The sequence below is a fragment of the Patiria miniata genome, unplaced genomic scaffold (genome assembly GCF_015706575.1).
Source record: "Patiria miniata isolate m_02_andy unplaced genomic scaffold, ASM1570657v1 HiC_scaffold_27, whole genome shotgun sequence".
NCBI classification, from domain to species: Eukaryota; Metazoa; Echinodermata; class Asteroidea; order Valvatida; family Asterinidae; genus Patiria; species Patiria miniata.
Genome location: NW_024037066.1, coordinates 5,801,063 through 5,824,834, shown reverse-complemented (window position 1 = coordinate 5,824,834; position 23,772 = coordinate 5,801,063). Strand labels below are relative to the sequence as shown.

Below are 23,772 nucleotides of genomic sequence, written 5' to 3'. Positions count from 1 at the left end.
GCTTGCGCTTCAAATAGCGAGCACCGTAGACTCAACCTCGTTTGCAGGGTGTGGAGCAGGCTGCAGTACGCGTTGCCAGTGACGGTTTTACGCATAGCCGGGAAGTACCACGCAGTGTAGACTTTCGATTGGTCAGACCGCGCTAGGCATACTAATGTGTAGTCCTTCTGAGTATTCGTTGCACTCGGCGCAGGGGCGGCAAGCGAAGCATATGAAAGAATAGGGACACTTGGTGGCCACGCACCATGGACAAAAAATATTTTACCAAGGTCACCACATACTAACGTTTGGTGAACGCTTTTGCAGAAGGGCCGAGTAGAACACGTAAACGAAACCCCTACGTTGACCTCGCTGACCTCGCACAGTCTAGACACGCAGAAAAGCCAGCACGGGGGGCGGCCAGGCAGTCAACGTGAAAGCGCACACGACGGCAAATTCCTGTGCAAAATTCAGTCACGAAAAATCGACGAAACGGATCGCCAGTCCGTACGGGAAAATTAGGACGACCCGAAGCGTCCGACCCGGCGGAAGACACCCTCCGCATTTTTCCACGGACGTGGAGCGATTTTGGGGCCGCGGGAGCCCGCGGTCTCGGATCCTTTCAGGAGCAAACATCGTCTCGGGGGCGAGTAAACTTCTCTCTTATATATATAGATTCGTAATTACCTGAGACAGTTTACCCATTCCTATTGGTTGAGAGATTATCACTTGGGTGGTTTTAAACACCGCTGCGTAAAAACACCGCTGCATTCTGCACCACATACCCGCCTTGCACGCGCCAAAGGAGAGTTTTATGACAACACACGTGAGGCACATACCGGTACCATAGACATGGCCATTGGGGTGTTTCACAAAACATGAAGTAAAATTGTTGAACACAATCGTTGGAAAATTGTGAACTTTTGACTTGTTTTGACTTTTTGACTGAATTGTATTTATGAACGGGAATAAAGATGTGCTTGGCCGGTATTAAACAAGTACGATTAAAACTGGCTAAGGGCCTGGACGCAGACAATGGCCAGAGCCGAAGGCGAGGGTCATTACCCGCGTCCATGCAGCACAATAGGTTTCCAAAGAAGTACAATAGGTTTCCAAATATAAATTTGTAACCAAATGCCTGTATACAACTGGCACTGGCAGCCCATTGGAGCTACAACAGGCCCAAGGCCAGGTCATTGAACTTGTCCGCAAGCAATAGACCTTGGTTGGAGCATTGGAGGTCCTTGAAGCCAGCTTGCCTCAAATACCACCTGTCTCATTCTCAAGGCCTGCTGGCCAGTCATGCAGTTCCTGTCATCATTTTGTAGGGATCTGTCTTGTCAAGTCCAGCAACTCCGGGATAGCAAAAAAACAATGCTTGAAGGCCCAACAATTCATATGGTACATCCGTATAACACGTGTCACCACTTTGGGGCAGCATAATTGTGATTTGACAAATTTTGGAATTTTGAAGTTATTCAATTTGACAACTGCCGCAACTGCCTTTTGTGTGGACGTTCAGCAGCAATCTGGACAGAAGCTTAGTAAAATGAAACTGTAACTGCATTTACCTTGGCTATAGTGCAATCATGATTGTCGAACACTCATCTAAAAAGGAGCAACGCACTTTTAGAGACATACATACGTGCAAATGTACTATTTGATCGCCCATATCAGTTTAAGTTATCAGGTTTTATTTTCCATTGTTTTAGATAAGTGCTACCCATGCAAGGTTAAACAGAACAATGACATCTCTTAGATCTGGGCCCAATTTCACGGTTCTGCAGTAGTTAGCAAAAAATCCCAATTACCGTAGCAGAAAATGTCCAGCTTAGGCCAAAAAAAAAAAGTCTCCGGTTTCTGGTATGCGCGCGCGTCGCCGTAGCCATGCGCGTCGGCAAAATGAAAAAGGTTTTTTTTTCAATAAAAGATGATGTCTCAAAACCTCCAAACTCACTGGTTTGACTGGAATTCTGCTGCTGCACAATTTCAACGTGTTTTTAGATGGGGTTATGATCGAGAATAAGCTTTATGTGGCCTCTCTGGACTCCCATATATTTGCACTAAGTTTAAACGTGCACCATTTGCAGTCATCAGCCGACATTTGAAGCCAAAAAAAAAAAAAAAAAAACAGGTAAAAAAAATAATAAAAAGCCGCGTCGCCGCACCACTTTTGGGGCAAGCTCCATACCAGAAACCGGAGACTTTTTTTGTTTGGCCTTAAGGTTGGTACCGGTATATTTTATGGGTTGCTGAGGAATTGTTGGCTTACGTGTACACCCAAACGTGTTCTCACCGTCGAGCGTGGACATCCTATTGTCCCTCTTTTGTTTGTACTTTTTCAGAGACCCCCATGGGTTTTGTACACGACCCCAATCGCGGACGTATGCTTGGAATCGTGGACGATATCGTTCTCTTTTGTTCTCTAGTATTTTTCGTCCACGGTTTGAAAAGATGAACACGTACATGTATACTGTGTACATCCCTTAACTAAGGATTCTGTGCTTACATGTACAGGGTTAGCAGATATTTGTTTTGCTAGAGCAGTAAGCACAGAATGGAGATCGTAAGTGCACAATTCTGTGGTTGAATTTGCCAGTTCAGTTTTTTCTGTTCTTATCATATCTCATTGCACAGTACAAATATATTCTCTAAAACCTCTCCCCAGAACATGAAGAGTTTTTCCAAAAACGCGATATATCCATTTTCAAAAAGTGAAAAAATTTGCACATTTATTTTCTCAAAGTTTAAAGAATAACAGCTGTTTCTAAATTTAAATGTTTGCTATATTTTCTTCTTAAAATGTGTTTATATAACTATACCAGTAAAACCCGTCGAAACTGACTTTGGGCAGGCAGGAGAGAGAGGGATTCTAAAAGGTTACAAAATGGAGTCTATCGCGTTTTGGAAATAGTCACTCTTTTTTTACATGTAATAAGATAGTACACAAGCAAGGATGTTTCCCCAATCTTGAAGTTTGGTATCCTGAAATTTGAGCCAAAACTTTCAGACAAAGTAGATAGTCTCAAGATTAATCTCAAAAGATGAAGCCATATTTGTTGCCCATTATCAAGGCATCAGCTGGAGCCGTTGTGACACACATGGACCATCGGGCTGGCGTCTTTTGACTGAGACCCCAAAGCATCAGACTACAGCTGCTCCCCACGATGGCTCCACTGTGTTTTTATTCCGAGGATAAAAATCTGAAAGATAATCATCATCTATACTAATGCAAATATAGATTTCTTCTTCAGGGTCCTGAATTTGTATCGAGTCACAAATATAAATGCCGTGGAAGTTAAAAAAAAAAATTAATGGCAGACACTGTAGATTTGCCCAGCTTCTGTGAGATACACTTATGTAGACTGGATACCTGACCCCATAGAATGAGAACAGGGAACTGCCTCCCAGCTTCTGATTTTTCATTGGTTGCCATCACCCTGAGGCTTCTTCTTACTTGAAGTCTGATTGGTCAAGCTTCTTTGGGAGTGGTGTCCAAAACAGTATTTTTGTGTACATGTTATAAGATGGAATTTTTTAAGATGGAATTTTTGTGCCGGGGTGATATTATTCAAATTAGGTTTTGCCCTTCACCGAAGTTTTTAAACACTGTATACTCAGCGTGTTACCTCCCGAGTGAAAGTTGGAAAAAATCACTCGGGTGGGACTCGAACCCACGACCTCCTGCCTTCTAGTGCAGATGTCTTACATGTCTTGTGTACATGTTAGTGTAAAGTTGACCGTGTGTCAAAGTTCAAGGCAAGAATCTGACTTGATGCTTTGACCACTCCCTGGCTTTAATCCACTGAGATGAAGGCAGTGTCTTGACTATTAGAAATACTTGAACTTCACGATTTTCTTTTTGATTATCTCCTCACAAGGGTTGTGTACCAAAAAATTCAATTTTGTATTTTTCTTTATTCTTTTGTAAAGGAAACGTTTGCTTTGCTAAGTTGCTTTGCTAAGTAACTTTGATATTTTACTGACTATATGTGACCGGCTCCACAAAAAAGGGTATTATGTCGCAAAAAATTATGAAATTGAGTTATATACATGGTTGGAAAGCCCACAATGTAAGCTTTCATTTGGTATATAATAGAGCTCCATGGCCCCTCCCATTTTGGAGATATGACGTATTTGCCTATTAATTACTTCCTTGGAGTTCAAATTACACAACTACATGTACATGTAAGAAAACAGACTTTGAAATAGCTGGCTTTGTTGTAGAACAACAGAACGATGCACACAAAATGGTTGCTTTTTCCACTTTGCTCATTAAAATCAACATTTCTGTGAATGACATCTGAAACTGTGGGTACATGTATTAAAGATGTCATTCATGACCAAAAATGAAAATCACATTTTGACGAAATTTTCACTATCTCAACGTTCAGCGAGCCATTACACAACAATGCACAGCGCGACTTAATACCCTTTTTTGTGGAGCTGGTCACATATATACGACCGGTACTACTGGTTTTTATAAATAAAGATTGCAGGTGTGCAGTGCACATACAAGTACAGGTAATCTTTTCAACTTTGATAATTATAAGACATGTACTTCATAATTGAACATCAGTAAAGGCTAGACAATATCTGCTCTAACATTAATTCCTCACATTTATTCCATTTCGGGATACATGTTACATATAAAATGCCCATGGCCAACCAAAAGAAGTGCCCGTCGTACCCATGCATAATGAAAGCATCGGCACGGAGGGGGGCCCACATGCATGGCTGCGTACATAAATTGCACATATCATAGGGCGTTTACCCACTACAATCCATCTGGGCGAGTCTCGGATTTCGCACGGCCGACGAGCTCGATGAAAAAAACCAGGTGCTCGCCAAGAAGCGTTGGAAAACGTGCACTCGGCTTGGTTTCCTGTCATTTGCTGACCTAGTTGCAAGCCCTCCACTGGAAAAAAAATCTGGTCAATACTTGTCTTTCTCCCCCCCCCCCCCCCCCCCACACACACACACTACAACCCCCTCCCCCCTCACTACCCCCCCCCCCCCCCCCCTCCTCCAGTCAGATGAGCAGCTCATGTTTCTCCGATGACGATTCTGGGTCGATATTCAACCTCTCCATCATTGATGTAATTTGAAGAGTTTAAAAAATGTTGGTTGGTTGATAGACACTGAAGATGTAGACCTTAGATAAACTCATGACATGTGACAACAGCGATGCATAGAGATTTTTTTGAATGGCAGACTCGTACATGTACATACTTGTTGAGTGATTTTCCCCCTCGAAATTCTTCAAAATAAACAAAAGGATATGATGAGGCATGATGTTTCATAGCGCCAGATTGTCAGACGCCAGGTTGTTTATAGATAATTCATTTGATAGTTTACATAATTTGCATTTGTATCATGCCATGATACAGTAACAAAGTTTTACTATAAAAGTTGGAGTTGCTAAGTCCATAAGAAAAAATTAAGACTACTTGTAAATGTGATCTATATAAATGTTATAAATGTTATAATGTATTCAAAATGTTGTTCTTTTTAGACAAAATTCAAAGAACTATGGCTGTGGCCAGGCATCAATGACAGTCACTAAACATCTACAGTATTTTGAAGTATCGGATTGTTAGATAATGCAAAGAAGTCAACATTTTTTATCTGAGCATATATTGGGCATGGGCTTCGTGCGCAAACAAAAGAGGGCGCTTTTTTTACCACTGTCTAGAGCTGTGGACAGGACACACCGCGTGCGCGTACTGGTTCATGCGAGTGTGGCGCATAGAATGCAAGCCTAATTTTATTCTGAATGTACCGGTACACAAATAGCATCTTCTCGTGAGTGTCAGCCGTCGGCAATGCGTTCTAATGTCACTCTCCATGATATTTTCAACCGATACGTTGGATACATTGTTTAGATTTATGTAAATGCACAAAGCATGGCTTTAAGGACAGCTTTCCTTTGCAGAGACATTATCCCTTTAATTCTATTTCATCATTCTTGTTTTTGGTCACACAGAAGAGTCGCTAGAGAGATCCAACAGCCGACGCATGCGAAGCACCCCGAGCATCTCCAACAAGCCCAACACAGACGACTTTGTGGTCATCTACAACCGGGTGCCCAAGACGGGAAGCACGTCCTTCACGGGCATCGCTTACGACCTCTGCCATGCCAACAAATTCAACGTCCTGCACATAAACACCACTCGTAATATGCACACCATGTCTGTTGCTGATCAAGTAAGTAGTTTTGGATCGCATTGACTTACAAAAGTAGCGGAGTTGTGGACTTCATGTAAAAATAGTAGATGGGGCTTCATGACCATTCGAAAGAGCTCCAGCGTGAGCGCACTTGTTCAAAGTATGCATGATTAACCCTCCTAAACAAACAAACATTCTGTGCCGAGCAGTCCTTTTTCAAAATGACTGTTTTCAACAAGAACTCACAGCCTACATAAAGCAGAATTGACTGGCTGTGACTGTTTATGTAACTTGATACAGCCTTGCTTTGGCTGTGAGTGAAGTCCATCCCAAGTCTATCGCAAGTCCATCGCAAGTCCATCACAAGTCCATCACAAGTCCCTGCAAGTCCATCACAAGTCCATCACAAGTCCATCCCAAGTCCATTACAAGTCCTTCAGTCTCAAGTCAAGTCACTAGCTATTCAAATGAAGTCTTACAAAAAGTATTCTTTTGTTCTTTGGTCATTCCGTTACTTGTGACTGGACTTGTGAAAAGTCTTGTGATGGACTTGACTACAGCACTGTCATAAGTCATCACAAGTCATCACAAGTCATCATAAGTCATCACAAGTCATCACAAGTCATCACAAGTCATCACAAGTCTCAGTCTCAAGTTGAGTGAAAAACTCTTAGATGGAATGTGATAAAGGAATTCCTTTGACATGTTTTACCCCGTCTACTTGTGGCCTGACTTGAGATTTGACCTGTGATTGACTGGACTGCAACTCTGGAATGTAGTACAGATGTTTCGGTATAACATCTTGTCAAGTTGATGTATCACCTTGCTGAAGTATGTCAAGTCTCAAGTCTCAATTCAGGTGGGATTTTTGTAACCCACACTTTTCTTGTATACTGGCATTCAGTATAGGCTCCGTGCACAGGTACCCCCTCAACTGTAAGAAAGGGAGAGTTGGGGAGACTACTGCCAGTAGAGACTTCCAAACTCGTCGTTGATGAAGCCTGATACTCACACAAAGACCCTAAGTTGTGCGTACTTTACGTTAAATACGCGCGACTCAGTACACGCACGTGGTGTGTCCCGTCCACTGAGCTCTCCGAAAGTGGTAAAAAAAAGTGCCCTCTCTTGTTTGCACATGGAGCCCATATCTGAAACACTTAATCACCAGGTTAGCCTGTGTTGATTGGTCAGTTCAAATATGGACCTATTCCATAAGTCCCTCCCCATGAAGGTTTGACCAAGTCCCTCCCCATGAAGGTTTGACCAAGTACAGCCAAGACTGAGCAACCAAATGTCTAACATTTGTACATTCATGCACGTGTTGTTTCCCAGGTGCTAAGATGGAAGGCTTATTATCAACGTCAGAATGGTACATTCCGCAAAATAGTGGACACTGCACATTTGAAGTTGCCTAAGGCCAAGCAACAGCTACAGCTGCAAACAAGAATTATTTTGCACATGTTGTGGTTGTCCTAACACGAGATGCATCTCAGAACGAGGATATTCTCGGCATTTCTCCTTTATTGGGACGCGTTGGCCAACAATCCTCCGTTTGCGCCAGCAAATCAGAGATGCCAGGCAGACTGTAACGCAACTTTGGTGTTTGCTCGTCGTGTACTTACTTCTTGTTTGTTCCTTCCTGTTTTATTCCTGTTACATTTTGACACCCCCCCCCCCTTCCTTTTTTGCCTGCCGTGACAAAGTCCCTTTTTTAAGAAACAAATTTGCCTTGCTGTTTGCTCCCCGTATGTATCTTGTCTTGGAATGGGCTTGAGGCTACTTTCTTGTGTACGTACATTTTTTATTCATTTTAAAGAGTACTTTTGCAAAGAGCATCTGTAGAAAAATCTTCCCTTTTTGAGGCAATAGGAGGGAGGATTGTCATCATGTAAACGTACTGTACCCTGCATTTTTGGAACAATGTCCCAGTGTAAACCCATATGACGTTTAACGAATTAGGAGTTCAAAATATATGATTTGGAAAGGGCAACGAGATCGTACTCTTTTATTGTAAACCTCTGGGTCATGAATGCATCAGTCATTTATGCTTTGGACGATTTGTCTTCCTGATGTCACTTTGCTGCTTATTTGCTAGCAGACATCTCAGTGGTTTACACAAATAAACAGGTTGCAGCGCCAACAATGGGTCGGTGTGAATATGCTGTCGTCTAAATGATTTGTCATACCTAATCGGCGCGATTTGATTGGTTTTTGTCACCATCGAATGACTAATAGATGCGCTGAGGGAAACATGAGCACCAAGAGCCATGGACAGATGTACTCGAGGTGTCTCTTTACTAAAAAGAGGGAAACAGTTGAGAAGTAAATCTTAAACATGGATGCTTTACTGCGCAAAGAGTCTGTGATCTTGGGGTCACACTATGAACAGAAGAGGACAGTGGCACACTTAGGGGGCTGCATGGTACCATGCCCCCCCCCCTCCCCCCCCCAAAAAAAAACCCAACCCCTGTGAAGATTTTTTTGTTAACGTGTTTCACAGCTTTGTTAACTTAAATCCAATAAAGAGTGCCACCTATTGTCCAATGGTGGCCAATATCATCTGCTTTGAATAATGCCTTCCATAGTCAGATGGTGTCCAGTCCATCTCGAATCAGCGTCAAATATGTACATGTGACTCATACAGTCAAAAGAAGACAGAGTTGTGAACAAGTGAAATTCTCAAGAGAAGAATGCATTTCATAGACATCAATTTCATGAAAACGTCTTAAAAGTGTGAAAACGTCTTAAGTCAGGTGCTGATGTTCAACCACTTGTGAGGATTGGAAGATCCTAGCAACTTGGTGGGTTTGTTTCTTTTTCTTGGCGTGAATTGCCCTTCAAGGACCAGTAAATTTTTACCCCAAAAAGTGCATTTTACCTCTCAGTGATAGTACCCCTTGTCCAGTGCTCTTGACTTTGTTTTTTTTGTCTTGTCAATTCGTCATCCCTTTTGTCTTACTCACTCACTTCAAATCCCCCCGGTGATTGATTCTGTCGACAGCACAATCAATATCGGCGAGAATATCGCCGCGGCTCTCCGCCAGCTTAGCTTTCCTAATCCCCACAGAATCTTCTGGACCTCCCTCGTTGAGAAACATGGGAGCTCTCGAATAGAGCTCCCCTGCTGAAACAGTGGGGTACAGTAGCCTTGGCCCGCCTTCGTTATTCCCGCTTACTGTCAAATCAATTTGTGTAGATCTTCTTCCCGCTATCTTAAAGACGAACTAAGTAACAAATACTCAGCAACCTCCCCCCCCCCTCTCCCCGTTCCCCCTACACCCCCCTACCCCCCCCCCCCCCCCCCCCATCTCCAACCCTCCAAGTTCATTCACACCACGCTGATCAATGATTATTCAATGGGATGCCAAGATGCATTTGGGTCGTGCTCATTGTTCACCTGTCATTAACAATTCCGCGAGGAGAGCGGTGACGATATTGAGAATGGAAAACACCTGTTCCATTGTCTGGGGGTTTCTGAATGGAGTGAGTGTGCGCGCGCGTGTGATGTGCCCCTTGTTGATGGGGAGCGATTAGCGCAAAAACGGGTCGCGGCTGTGTCGGGGATTACTTCTCTAATGAGAGGACGGGTTCAATTTCACGTGGCCCGGAGGACTTTTTTTGGTGTGGTCGTGTTGTGGGTGATGAAACGGACGGATGTACTGACAATTTGGAGCTAATGAGCAGGTTTTCTGGCTATTGGGTCACAATCCAACAATTAGTCATCGTGTGACTGCACATTCAAACTGTAGACCCCCCCCCAAAAAAAAGTTCATTGTTGGTTCTCGATGGTGAGATGAGGACTTCCATGAACATGTACTCAGGTGCAAAGAATATCAAGGACAAGCCTTAACCACCACCCCCTCCCATGCTTTTGGGGCACTGCTGTTAAGCCAGTTGGAGCGCTGTAGCTTTTATGTGTTTTTTCTCAAACATAATGGTGTTTTAAAAAAACACAGCTTCCTTGATGTGGTGTTTTGGACTAAAAAACTGTACCTGCCATGTTACCTGCTTATTGTTCATGACGGTAAATGTATACCCCCACACACACCCACCACCCACCCCCCCCCAAAAAAAAAAAAAAAAACAGCCCCCCAAAAAACAAAAAATTCACAACATTGTTACTGTTTTTCAATTCTTCTGATCATGGCATGACATTTTTCAGACTTTTTTTAATCTGAGAGAAAGACATTATCAGTATTGAAAGAAAACATGCATCTTTCAGACTGTGCATCAAATTTTCAGACTATTTAAAACTGACAATATCATCCCTGCTATTACATGTTCTTCGCGCACCTGGGAATGTTGGGCTCGATTGATCAAAAGTCTTGCCGGTTTATCCCCCCGCTTGACAGGGGGGATTTGGGCAAATTGTCAAGTGCGAACGGAATTCCTAAACGGAACATAGGGAAACCGTTTAAGCTCACCGCGGATGTTATTTGAACCTGTTAATGCCTTGACATATGTGTCGGATTTATCAGCTGATTTCATCAGTTCATGACCGTATCGAAGAGACTAAGCATTTCGTAGAAGTTTTTAATGTTTAACACAGTCTTTATAAAAAAAAAAAGTGACGGTCCAATGAAATCGCAGTGTACATGTCATGTGTATATTTGTTGATAGTGTAAATATCAGTGGATAGAAAAATGGATGAGTAAAATTAGTTTCCAGTAGGATGTCATTTTCTTTTTTTGCTTTTCATGTTTTTTTTTACAGGAAAAAAGTATTAATAAGATGGGATTTTGCGTCGGGGTGATGTAAATCAAATTAGGTTTTGCCCTTCACCGACGTATAAACACTGTATACTCAGTGTGTTACCTCCCGAGTGAATAAAGTACTTTCATTTTTTTTAAATTCATGCAAACTTACATCATCGTGTAGTACTAATAAAATAATTTAAAGTAATCCAGTCAAACTATAATACTTTCTGGGAACTGTCAGGGGGTTTGCAATGTCTCTAAAACAAACATGACTTTTAGAAATGGTTCAGTATTTGAAGTGCTTCATGTACATGTATTTCCCAGGTTTGCAGCGTTGCTAATGTTGCTAGCATCGTGACTTTGTGCGTGATCCCTGGCTACATGGCATGTAGGGGTTTATGGCTTCTGACTAGCGCCCCTTGAACAAAGACATTGACAAAATGGAGAACCACCAGTACAGGGCCGGATAGCTCAGTTGGTAGAGCACTGGAACGGCTATCCGGAGGACACGGGATCAAACCCCGCTCCAGTCAATTTCATTGTTCGACTTTAAAATAAAATAAATGATAAGTACATGTTAAAGAAACTAACGTATAACACTTGATGGCTTATGAGTCAGAAAGCGAGAGAGTCTCCCGTAAGACATTAGTGCATGATGTCAGAACACAGCTTAAAAGGCTTTTTCCATTCCAAACAAATGAAAAGTACACAAACCTGCCACACGTACCGCTTTCTCGCTTGTTTTCTGTGCGTGTATGTACGTGCACAAGCAGGTCCCGATCTGTAATTGGTATTTTCAAAAGTGCTCACAGGGGGAACCATCAACCTTACAATGAAAAATCAGTTCAATATCCCAAGTCTCCTAATCTGGTTTCAGCCACTGTCTGTCACTTGTCCAATTAGCACCCAGACAGAGGTTGCCACCTGCACTGAGGAGAATTTCACACAAGCCACACAAGCCGAGGCATTGACATTGGGGCCTGTTCACTCCGTTCGACTCTTTGTCAAAATCCGTCATCTGCTCACAACATACCCAATTTTTTTCCCCTCCTGAGCAATTCATAAACTGCTCCTAACGATTCAGCACCCTAATGAGTTTTTTGCCTGCATGGACCCCTTGGCAAGCTTTTCACCTGTTTTTTAGTGTTGTGCTTTCATTTAAGATTTGGGGAACATTCCGGGGCCATGTTTTAAGTGATGTGGCACTCATTTCCATTGGATTGTTATTAGTATCTGGCCGCAAGGTGCCCATTAGGTTTTTTTTGGGGGGGGGAGTTAAAGAGGAACCATCAATGAACCTCTACTCCAAACAGAACCTATAATTGGTTTCCATGGCAAATTTTTCTCAATTGAGGTTTTCAGCGTTGGGCTAATGGCAGATGCCAATAAAAATATAATTGAATGGCAAAAATTGGCTTCAAGCACTTTTGAAAATATGTGAAGAGTTGTGAAGTTTTAATGTTTTGAATGATTGAATATGTGATTTACGAATAAAAGTATAATCATTGGTCACTTAGAAATTTTTTGAAAACTTGTGATGCTCAAACCCTTTCTGAGCACCTGTCACTTTCCTTGATTTCATTTTTTCATCTTCATTTTTTTTAAAAATGCGTTCCCAGTGACACTCGGCTGTGCTTTTAACTCTTTTGAATCTGTTGCTTTTGTTGCTGTGTGCTTCAAGAAAATGTAACAGTCAGCTCGATGTTTAATACAAGTGCCACTCAGAAAATGCGTACTCCATTGTTTTGGTTGTCCAGGATTATCTAGGCCAGAGACCTTGCAAATCTGAGCACTAGTTTTTTTTTCACCGTTCAATTATTGAAAATCAATCTGTCAGGTCACAGAGGAATCTGCGATTACGGGCATTGGGTAACTTGATTGCCACTTCTTATCAAGCGCACTGTACGTGTCGGAATTCGGTATCATTTGCTTCCTACATCACTTTCCTGCAGTGTTGATATACTATCAGGGAAACGCAGATGTGGACACCTGAAGAGGAAGTGTCCAAGCTTACCAAGGGCAGAGGGCGGAAGGTGGGAAGAAGTGTCTCAAATCGATTGCCAGAATTTTCAGTAAACAATGACGCAGAACTAATACGTTCATGCAATTGTTGGTACGAGGCAAGCTGCTATTAGGCCGAGTAACAAAAATAAGGATGTTCTCGTCCGACCTTTTTTTTTTCTGGGTTCAGCCGCGAGTTAACGTTTATTTAATTTTGCATGAATTTTGCGTAAAAAGTTGCCTTTATACTTTAAATATCTGAAACGGCTGTGGAGTTCACAATAATAATTGTTTTTGTGTGCCCTTGAATGGTAAAAAATGACAACAAAAACAATGCATATTCAATTCAATTCAAACTCACATTTATTTCCATACCAAACGAAAGATATAAGCAGAGAATACACGAATACGTGAATGGAATTGTCGAAAAGGTGTAGAAGGGAAAATATAGGTGTGAGGCATCTTCTAAAAGCCTAGGCTTGTGGTGAGATGCCTTTGACAGCCTAACACATAACAAAAACAAGAACAAATACACATGGACAGTTGGACCAAGACAGAACCTGTCCTAAGCATGAACATTTACAGATCAACTAGAAAAGTACGTATTGAAAGGGAAAAACAAATTGCTGAAAAACCATAAAGGTGTGTCCTTAGATATAATGGTTTTTTTTGTGGCCAATTTGGAAACTGTGTCAGTTTTTCCCTATGGAAAAGCAATTGCTGATGAATTATTTCAATACTCCATACTCAATCTGCTGTAATCACATTTAACTAACAGTGAACTAAGAAAATTGAAAAATTCAGTCAGCGGCCAAAATTTCGATTTTCGGGGTGGGCGTGAACCAACATCAGTAGTACAGAATTACGGGAACATCTGCTGCTAAGTGGTAGCCTGATTTTGAGTACGTGTACACGTACATCGGCTACCAAGCAAAGCAACAGCGGAAATTACTCCATCCAGTTTATTATTTTCCCCCTCAGCAAAACACTTTGCCGGATCACATTTCACATGAGCTAAAGGGAGGTGGAACCAGAGAACACATGCACTGCAGGGTGCTCTTCAGCTATATTTTCATATGTGCCTGCTTTTGTTTGGTGCACCGTTTAGAAGTAATGCTTTTGCAGCATGGAGCGTGCCCTGAATATTAAAAAAGGGTCAATAGTGACGTGGTATTTGCACATTTTCTCCAGCAAACCTTTGCATAATTATCATTGAAAAAGTCAGTTGGCTTTTAAATCGTGGCAAATTTCGACTTTCAGCCAAAACGAATGGACAATACACAAAGATTCTCATAAAATTCTTTACTTTGATTTGTTTTACGAAAAGCTCAGATTTAAGATGGTTATTCAATTCTCCATATTACTCTTGTACAGGTTATTGATATTTGTGACGAAATACCATCGAGATGTGATCATTGGTGCAACGCGCAGCAGCACTTCAACTATTAGATATTGTTTAGTGCAAAAAAAACCTGCTGCTTCCATTTCCCCCCTGCAGCTATTGTGATGAAGTCCTACAACAATACTGGACCGTGTATTGAAGTGCCTGGCCACGGGCCAGTTCATAGTGATGCAAGGGGGTGTGTAGTCATCAATTCCACACTGCAGGCCGGCTTCTCTTAAAAGTTTTGTGATTAGTTTTTTTGGGGGGAAGATGTTTGGAGCAGTCTCCAGTGTCTTTTGTCATCAGTGGAGTATAAAGTCTACAAACCTGGCTTTGAGGATGAAATCAAATCAATGTTTTCGGCTAGACTGACTGACTAGCCAGTGCAGTATCTTATGGCATTTAATGCCCGTGTACACATACAGGATCATGTAATTTGAGACATCACTCTTGAGGGTTCCGGTAAAATAATTTTCAAAGGCATCTTCATCGGAGCCACATTAATCATCATCATGTGTTACTTATGAGACTAATGGTGTCCATTTTGTTGTTTTATTGATGACTGAATGATGTACATTCAATTCCATGTGTGTACCATGATGCAAAAACATTCTGTCAGAGTACGGCTGTTTTGGGGCTCTTTAGGGGCGCAGCTTAAAGGATTTTTGAGGGGGTAGAATGAGGCCCTCATTTGTCTTGATGAGCATCAACCTTTCTGCAAGCTGACAGCAAAACAAAGTATATATAAATTTAGCTTACATTTTACATCGATTAATAAAACTCACTACATTTTTTTTAAATTCCTCTTCTATCATGCTTATAAATACAATGTATGCGCGTTGTTTTCTAATTTTACTTTTTCTTTATTTTCTTCCTTTACAGATGAAATTTGTTTCAAATGTCACAAGTTGGACGGCGAAGAAACCAGCTTTTTACCACGGCCATTTAGCATTTATAGATTTTGGAAGGTAAGAATTTCAATTGACCCCAAAAAATTTTAAAACTAAAGCTAAAGAAATGAACCAAATTTATAGGAAAAAAGGTTTGAAAGTTAGCACGAGTAAAAGAAGAACCTTCAAAGAAAAAAAAATTAAAAGATACTCTTTTTGTTTAATAGAAGAAAATATTTCATTGGTGATTCTTAAAATCTTTAAACTTTAAACTATAAGAAATCAATTCGTTGCCATTCTCTTTAATTGTCCAAAATGTCAGAAACTTCTCTGTTTACTGCTCCAATTGCTCTCCAGAAATCCTAGAATCGCAAGTATTTTTGCCAATTAAAGTTGGTGCGTTGCACCAGCGCATTTCCCCTGCACAAAACCTACGGTAGGAATGTAGCGAATGTAATCACAATTTTTTCTCTGATCAAAACACCAGAGGCCCCAGGTTCATTTACCGGAGCAGCCCTGGGGTAGTAAATCACAATTTCTGCCGTCAGTAGCCATATGCTGGCCCATCATGTTGCATTTAGCAAGTCGCTGTTTATCTACGCCAAGCCAAACAAGACACCAAGTCACTTTTTTTCGAGCATCGTATTTCTCTTATAGATCTTGCATTTTTTCTTTCAAAAGTATCAATTTCACATCTGGATTTATGTCGTGGGCTTGTTGACAGCATTGTTCGGATACGTCATAAACCACTCTCTTGATTTTTGTCGCCTGCATCTTCGATAAAGTTTGATAACTTTGGAGACAGACTGACTAGCTCGTCTTCTCTTCAAATACACAGAAATGTCATCATGTTGCTCTCTGTCTGAGCATGGTCTGAGGGCTCAGCTCGGCAAAATTGTTGTCTTTGTGTCCGAGGGTGGCGTTGTTATGACTCACGCTAATCACCGCCCAATGAGTTTATCACATGGCGCGCTGGCGGTCTGTGTATTTACTGCACACAGAGATATGCTGACTATTCAATAACATGCAGTTGGGACGTCTGGCCCTCTCCTCCTGACTGGTTCCCAGTGGTCTCATAAAATGTTGAGACTGCAAGCAAATGCTCCATAATACAAGCACAAGGACGGACCAAACTTTGTGGGAGGGGGATGGGTTGTAAAACATAGCACAAATTATTGAATGGGTAGTGCTAGGGAAGTTTTTGGATTAATCAAACACATGCAAAACAAAAGGGATATATCAAGATCTTAAGGATTTAGCAAGGAGCAAGTTTGAACAAAAACCGCAAGCAAGTTCGATCAAGAACTGTGGTAAACCGTAGTTTGACTAATTTTGATCAAACATATGTGATGCGATCAAGCTGAATGAGTCGTTTGTTGGGAACTTTCATTTGGAGATTCAGGCCAAAATAGGGCCACTTCATCATATCTCTTGGTGTTCCGACTTCAGCAAGTTCGATCAAGAACTGTGGTTAACCGTAGTTAGACTAATTTTGATCAAACATGTGATGCGATTAAGCTAAATGAGTCGTTTGTCAGGAACTTTCATTTGGAGATTCAGGCCAAAATAGGGTCACTTCATCACATCGCTTCATCACATTTCTTGGTGTTCCGACTTCCATAATTTTTTAACCAAAGGTGGTACCAGCATGGGGTTTTCACATCAGTAATGCTGAGATTGTGCTCTTTTCAAATCTGTAAAAAAAAAAAAATTGACCGGGGTCGACAATAACTCATTTAGCTTGATAGCATCACATACGCTAGTTGACGATGATGCGCAACTATCATTGAGTATTTCAGACCGTCTCTCACGTGCGGTGTTATCACAAGTTGAGACTGCTTTGCATATCAAGAAAGCGTCCTAAATTAAAGCTGCTCTTCGTCAAATTCTGTTTTTTGCTGTTAATACATTTTCAACTTGTATATCGCATTCCAACCAAAAATCTGTTGAGTTTTTTTTTCCGCTTCCTTTTTTTTTTTGGGTGTCTGCAACCCTCTGTAAAAAAGGTTTTTATTTTGGGCACATATAGATCTGCCTTGCAAGCAGGCTGGCTCCCGGTTCGTACATTAATAGCGATAATGATTGTGGGGCAGGTACCGGACCGGGCTATCCCGCAAGAACGGAACTAGTTCGAAATTGTAAACTATACTTATTCAGTAACTAAATACGGGATGATGTTTTGTTGTCTCATTCAAGTTCAAAAGTGCAAACATTTTGTATTGCAAGAAGAAAGAAAACAAGTTAGAAAAGGAATTTAGTTTTCGGAATGAAACTCGAAAATAGCGCAGGGAATGCAACTTTTAACATACATGTATGTAACAGTTATGACTGAATCATTGACTTCTAAAAAGCCTGAAAATCAGTCTGTCAAACAATACTCTGATTGTATCTCTGTTAAATTTTCTTTTTAATCAACAGTTTTGGTTCCTCACAGCAGCCATTATACATTAACATAATTCGTCGACCGCTTGACAGACTAGTATCGTATTACTACTTCTTAAGAAATGGAGACGACCTAAGACCGAAACTCAAGCGGGCAAGACAACAGGGTCACACTAATAAAGAGGTAAGTAATTAATGCACATCAATTGTCGTAAATCCTTAAGATAATCCCAGACGGTTACAGATTTATCTTAAGTATTTCTTTTTTCAAGTGTACATAAATGTTAAGGTTTTCCTGGATAATGGCAAAGCTTTCTTTTGTTTTAACTCTACATTGTGTCTGCATGTAAAGTGTACAGAATCCCAAACCAAAACAAATTCTCCCAAAAAGTCAAAAGTTAAATCCACGGTTCAATTGCACATTCCTTGTGGGAAAAAAAGACAGAAAAATGTTTACAGAGTTACTAAGTATGTATGCAAATCATTTCGCCAGTTTCCCTTTTGTTTGTTTCTGTCTCGCTTATTCTTTCTCTCAGTCTTTGCCTCTGTTTGTTTCTGTAGTTCCTTCACGGTCTTGTTCTCGGTCTCGTTACCATGCCTTGTCTTTCTGCTTCACCAGCCATCTGGCGTCCACCCAGTCTGCCTGGCACACTCATTAATTTTCCCTCCAAACTTGATTATTGACTCAGTGGGCTGGGATCCGCCAACTCATGCGCGTGCAGGCAGACATGAATGTTTCTTCTGTCCCTCTCCTGGGATCTTACCTCTCCCCTCCCTCCCCTTTTATGTTCCAACTGGGTCCCACATTCGGCAGCCTATTATTGCATCCAATCCTCGCCGGACATTTCTCATCCAACCGTGAGCCTACCAAATCTCCCCATTAAGCACCAAAGCCACCAATTCTGATATTTTTTCTTCTCCTTCTGTCAGGGTTACTTAATCAGGTAATGATTTAAGGTAATTGTCCAGAAGACTGAAAATTTACTCAGGGAATTTTCCTCCCCTTTTTTTAAATTTTTCTCTTCTAAGTGAAACTTATTCCCTGGGGAGAATCGATCCACTCGGCAGTGCCATGCACCTGTGCTCTAATGATTATTTATCTACTCTGTGTGGCCCAGTTGAGGGGGTTTAAGAGAAATTGGATTATGAGCTATGAAGTCATCAAGTTAGCTCAATCAAAAAGGGGGGGGGGGGTTGGTTTTTGTTTTGTTTTTTATGAGGAAGCCTGGTCTGAATTATCGAGTGGCTACTTTAAGTAGAGCTCACCCAAAGATCTTCTGTGCTCCTCCTGAAAGTAAAGCTTTTATCAGGAGTTTTAAGATAGATTTCGTAGAATATTACGGGTGACAGTGTAGTTGAATAGCGATTTATTTTGACTTCGATTGCCTGGAGCTTACCTCTTACCAAAATAATTATTTGGTTTTGCTGTCTCTACTAAAACTGTCAGTTTTCTTAGCGTGACTGTAACACACATTTCAGCATTAGTTTGGCAGTGATGTGGACAAGTCCATTTTCCGAGCTCGACATGTATACTGAAATATCTATCACGATAGAAAATTAAGCCTGAAAATTAGATAGTGTTTTCTGAGAACCCAACCATTCGAGTATGGGTAGGAATTCAAGAATTTGGACAGAAATGGTGTGTTTCAATTTCTATGGCAAGACCAAAGTCTGAGCACTGGAGTCCGATTTTGAGTTCTTGTGCAAATATCACACATTTATTTTGTAGGTGTGCCAGGCGCTGTGTTACTGTGTACAGATTCTCATGTTGTTACTCAAGATACTCGAGTCAACTTAGCCTCAGAAAATACACTTGATTTTTTCTATGATGTTACTTTTCAGTGTAATCAAGGCCTTGGAACAGGACTCCACTACAGCTCCGCTCTTGGGTGCTTGTATTACCAGGAGTCCAGGGTTGCATTTGGAATCAAAGTCCTGCGTTTGACACATTTTCTCTTCTCTATTTCAGAGTTTTGACCAGTGTGTAGCGCGGCGGGGCTACGACTGCTCGGAGCAGAAGCTGTGGATTCAGGTACCCTTCTTCTGCGGACATGCTCAGGAATGCTGGTGGGTGATATTTTATTGATGTTCAACAAATATTTGGGGATTTATTTCAGAGGAATCAACGGGCATATTTCAAGGAAGGGAGGAAGAAGCCTTCAGCACCCCCAAATGTTGCTACTGTAGCCCCGCCTCTTCTCCCCAAATTGTTGCCGAAGCCAAACATTTTGTCTGATATTTTCTTGAAAATTGCTGAAAAAAGGGGCCTCGATTTGGTTTGTACTTTTACAGATTGGTTCAAAACTACAAATGAGATTTCAGTTAGGTGGTTATATGTTTCGAGGGGATAATAATAACTGCCGCTGAAAATATATTTTTGAATGTTCTCCCACTATTTGTGGTGACATACATAAGTCTGTGGATTATGGTTCATATCCCAATACAGACATGAGATTTTTCAGACATTTGTCTGAAATCAGTCTTTTTTAATCTGAGATAAAATCAAACTTTTTGAATCTTGAGAGAAAGACATTTATCAGTACAGAAGGAAATGCACCTTGCCCACCTTTCATTCAATTTTCAGACTTTTTCAAAATTGACAATCTCATCCCTGCCAGTAAGGGAATCATGCAGCTTGTGTTCTTGAGCAGGACAACTTACTGCAATTAGTTTAAGGCAGTTGCTTGGAATAAGTATGTGCCAAATTTAGACAAGACCATAAACCAATTTGATCTCTATTCATAAGACGGATGTTGCGTCAGGGTGATGTAAATTCAATATTAGGTTTTGCCCCTGACTGACAATTTGATATCACTGGTAACCTACATAATTATCCCAGTTTTGCTGGACATTAAAATTTAACCTTGCCAATAAATACACTTCCGAACTTTACCCCTTTCATTTTTCACTGGTAAACTTATGCTTACATCATTTGCGGCTGTGCAGGGTCCCCGGTAGTCGCTGGGCGTTAGAACAAGCCAAATTCAACCTAGCCAATCATTACCTCCTGGTGGGCGTGACCGAGGAAATGGAGGAGTTTGTCACCATGTTGGAGTCGGCCCTCCCTTCGATGTTCAGGGGCGCTGTGGATCTCTTCAGAACAGGTGCGTGGCTTGGCATTGAATCACACAAATCTCCATCTTGGTCTGGTACCTGGACTGCCATAAAGTTAATGCAGTGCTAATTTTGAATACAGTTAAGTTGCCAGACTATTTCACGAGAACATTTTCATGATGATGAGAATCAAGTTTTGATAATTCCACATTGTATCGTTTACACTTTTTTGTCTATAGTTAGTAATCAGTAAATATATGGGGAACCACCAACAAAGGGCTAGATAGCCCAGTTGGCAGAGCACCGGAATGGTAATCCGGAAGTCGCAGGATCAAACCCAGCTCCAGTCAATTTCTTTGTTTTTGTAAAACATGTGCCAGTTTTTCATACATTTTCCCCCCGATATTGCAACTAGGTCAAAAGTCACACCTGAGGAAAACAGCCAACAAACTGAAGCCCTCGGAGGAAACCATCGAGTTCTTCAAGGCCTCCCCAATCTGGGAAGTGGAGGAGGAGTTCTACAACTTTGTGCTGGACAATTTCCACATGCAGAAGAAGCGCAGTCTGAAGACGGTAGACGGCGTGGTGGTGCCGGTCAGCGGTCAGTTCTTGTACGAGAAGATTCGGCCCAAGTGACATACGATGTGCCCTCGGGTCACCCATATATGAAGCAAATCTGGATCTTTTTCACTGGGTGGACCTTTTGTTTTTCTCTTTTTTACTTCACTTTCTTCAATTTCGTGTTCTCAGAACTAGAAAAAAATTCACGAATATTTGTTATCCAACATGGCTTCAGTTATGTTTTCTCAAACCTTGATATACAGATTTTGAGAATCTTCTTTTACCCACCATCTTTAACGTATTGTTGTTCTCAAAGCTATACATTTTTGATAATAATACATGTAGCTTTTTGGCTGACATTTGTGGAGCTGTGCGTTCTCAAAATGAGACCTGCTGATTTTCAGAATGTTCTAATTTTTTGTTTTTGGTGATGAAAGACTTCAGGCATTCTTAAAGTCTGATTTTTGTACGATTGAAAACTTTTCCTATTTATAGAAAATAGATTTTATTTTGGTTTTTGCGAAAGTACTAATCGCAAAGGACCAAGTCAAATTCTGAAATTGTATGATAAGTTTGGCCCTGGTCTTGTTCCCAGAAGCTTGCATAGGAATGAGTATGATATTGGTAATGACATCCCCGGTACCTGTCACTGGTCTATGATACAGAAAGTGAAGATGAAAAGCATGACTTGGCAAATACTGACTGCTGTAATATAGAATACAATTTTTTTTTCAATTCGCGAAACAAATATACACAATATTTGAAGCCAGAATTTGGCACGGCCTGTGTAATTATTTATCTTTTACCTTCGCAAACAACTCGTATTTATGTGAACCATATTTTCATGCCTGCAGTCTCAGCAAATAAAGAGTATGTATCATATTCTGTGAATACTGTCCGGTCAACATTTTTTCTATGTGCTATGCATATTTGCTATGAATATTGACTAGAGGCCTAAGATTAAGAGACTGGGGGGGGGGGTATTTATAAATATATTTAACTCATTTCATAGACTGATAGTTGACGTATGTGTAGTTAACACAAATGTGTATATTTCTGTAAGATATGGATACTAGTAACGGAGTTTATTGTTCCCGTTTTGTTAAATATGAATTGTAAGCTACTTTTAAAATAAATGACCATCAGCCACGTCAGCTTCACAAGGAATGCAGTGCATTTCTAGTCCGTATGGTTAAAATTCCTGCTTCTTTGTTTAGATATAAGGATTTACCCATATCTGTAGTGCAATACACCCAGAACCAAAAGAAAAAAATATGGCACCACATTTGCCCAAATCTTTCAAATCAATATTTGGAAAAAAAAGAATGCTAACTTCCCATGTACAGGGTGAGGTTAAAAAAAAAACGAAACCCAAATGTCGGGACTATTATTTCAGTGAAGTTCGGCATGTAGCACTTCCAAAATCTAGCATATGAAAGCCCAATTCATAAGCTTTCTTTTAGTACAAGAATCATTCCAATCACTTGTGTACTTTTCCAAGTTACGGAATTTTAAACACAACCACCGTTTTAAAGTTCTGTCCACGGATCACAAGAAGGTAAGTGTTCTTTCAGCAAAACTTAAACAAATCACATAGGGATATGTGTGAATCTTTTTCGTTTTGCTGAAAGAACGCACACCTTTTTTTGATCCGTGGACAGAACTTTAAAACAGTGGTTGTGTTTAAAATTCCTTAACTTAAAAAGTACATAAGTGACTTGAATGATTCTTGTACTAAAAGAAAGCTTATGAATTTGGCTTTCATATCCTAGATTTTAAAAGTGCTACATGCAGAAGTCCCTAAAACAATAGTCCCGACATTTGGGTTTCGCTTTTTTTTTGACCCACCCTATATGGCTTGGTTGGCGTTGGCCCCTCTACCCATACCCACACCGCTTTCGAACCAACCTCCCCCAATACGAAAAAAAATGTGGTGCCTGTGCTCAGAAGATGTGCTTTTAACTCGTTCGTACTTTATATTTTGCGCGAACACAGTGATTGTCTTTCGATTGCGACCACTTTACTAAATAGATCCATATTAGTTCTCTTGAATAGTCAGATTGTAATCTAATTTATCATTCCTTTCAAGTTTTTAAAATGACAATTTGACATTTTGTATCACACGAAGTGCTTTTTGTGAGTCTTTTTAACATTGATGGTCTATGAATTTTGAAATGTCACTTTCTTTGGAGGCAATTTTCTATGAAAATGCAAATAATGTTTCTAGTACCATAAAATTGATATTTTATGGTCTACAAATGTAATTGGAATATTGCAGTGCATATCAAATGAATTTCCTTGAACATCATCTGTGGGTTGTATCACATACATGTACCTCAATTTCTAGATTCATCATACTGAAGTTTAGCTCGCCAGATTGAATATAGACCTAATTTTGTGACGTCACATTTAGAATGGCGTTTAGCCAACGCCTACAAACACATCTTTGTAAACACCGGCAATCGTGGACCCCTAATCCTCATTCCTTTGTTTGTACTCTTAACTTTTTAGCAACGGCTCTCATGGGTTTTGTACACGAATTTCAATCGTGGACGTTTGGTCAATTGGGACGTATTGTTTGAGCCCTAACCCTTTTGTCCTAGGTCCACGATTCCCAGTGTTAACATACACTGGTTCACACACAATCATGGCAAGG

At 40.8% G+C, this 23,772-nt stretch overlaps 1 protein-coding gene across 1 annotated transcript; it reads left to right on the top strand.

The window, feature by feature from the left end:
• Nucleotides 1-5,931: 5,931 nt before the first annotated feature.
• LOC119734402 (heparan sulfate 2-O-sulfotransferase 1-like) lies at nt 5,932-22,188 on the top strand (the record flags this gene model as incomplete). The annotated part of the gene is made up of 6 exons (XM_038207899.1): nt 5,932-6,186; nt 15,112-15,197; nt 17,538-17,685; nt 19,471-19,568; nt 20,448-20,605; nt 20,971-22,188. Coding segments are annotated over 6 exons (966 nt in total), but the record flags the coding sequence as incomplete, so codon positions are not given.
• Nucleotides 22,189-23,772: the final 1,584 nt, after the last annotated feature.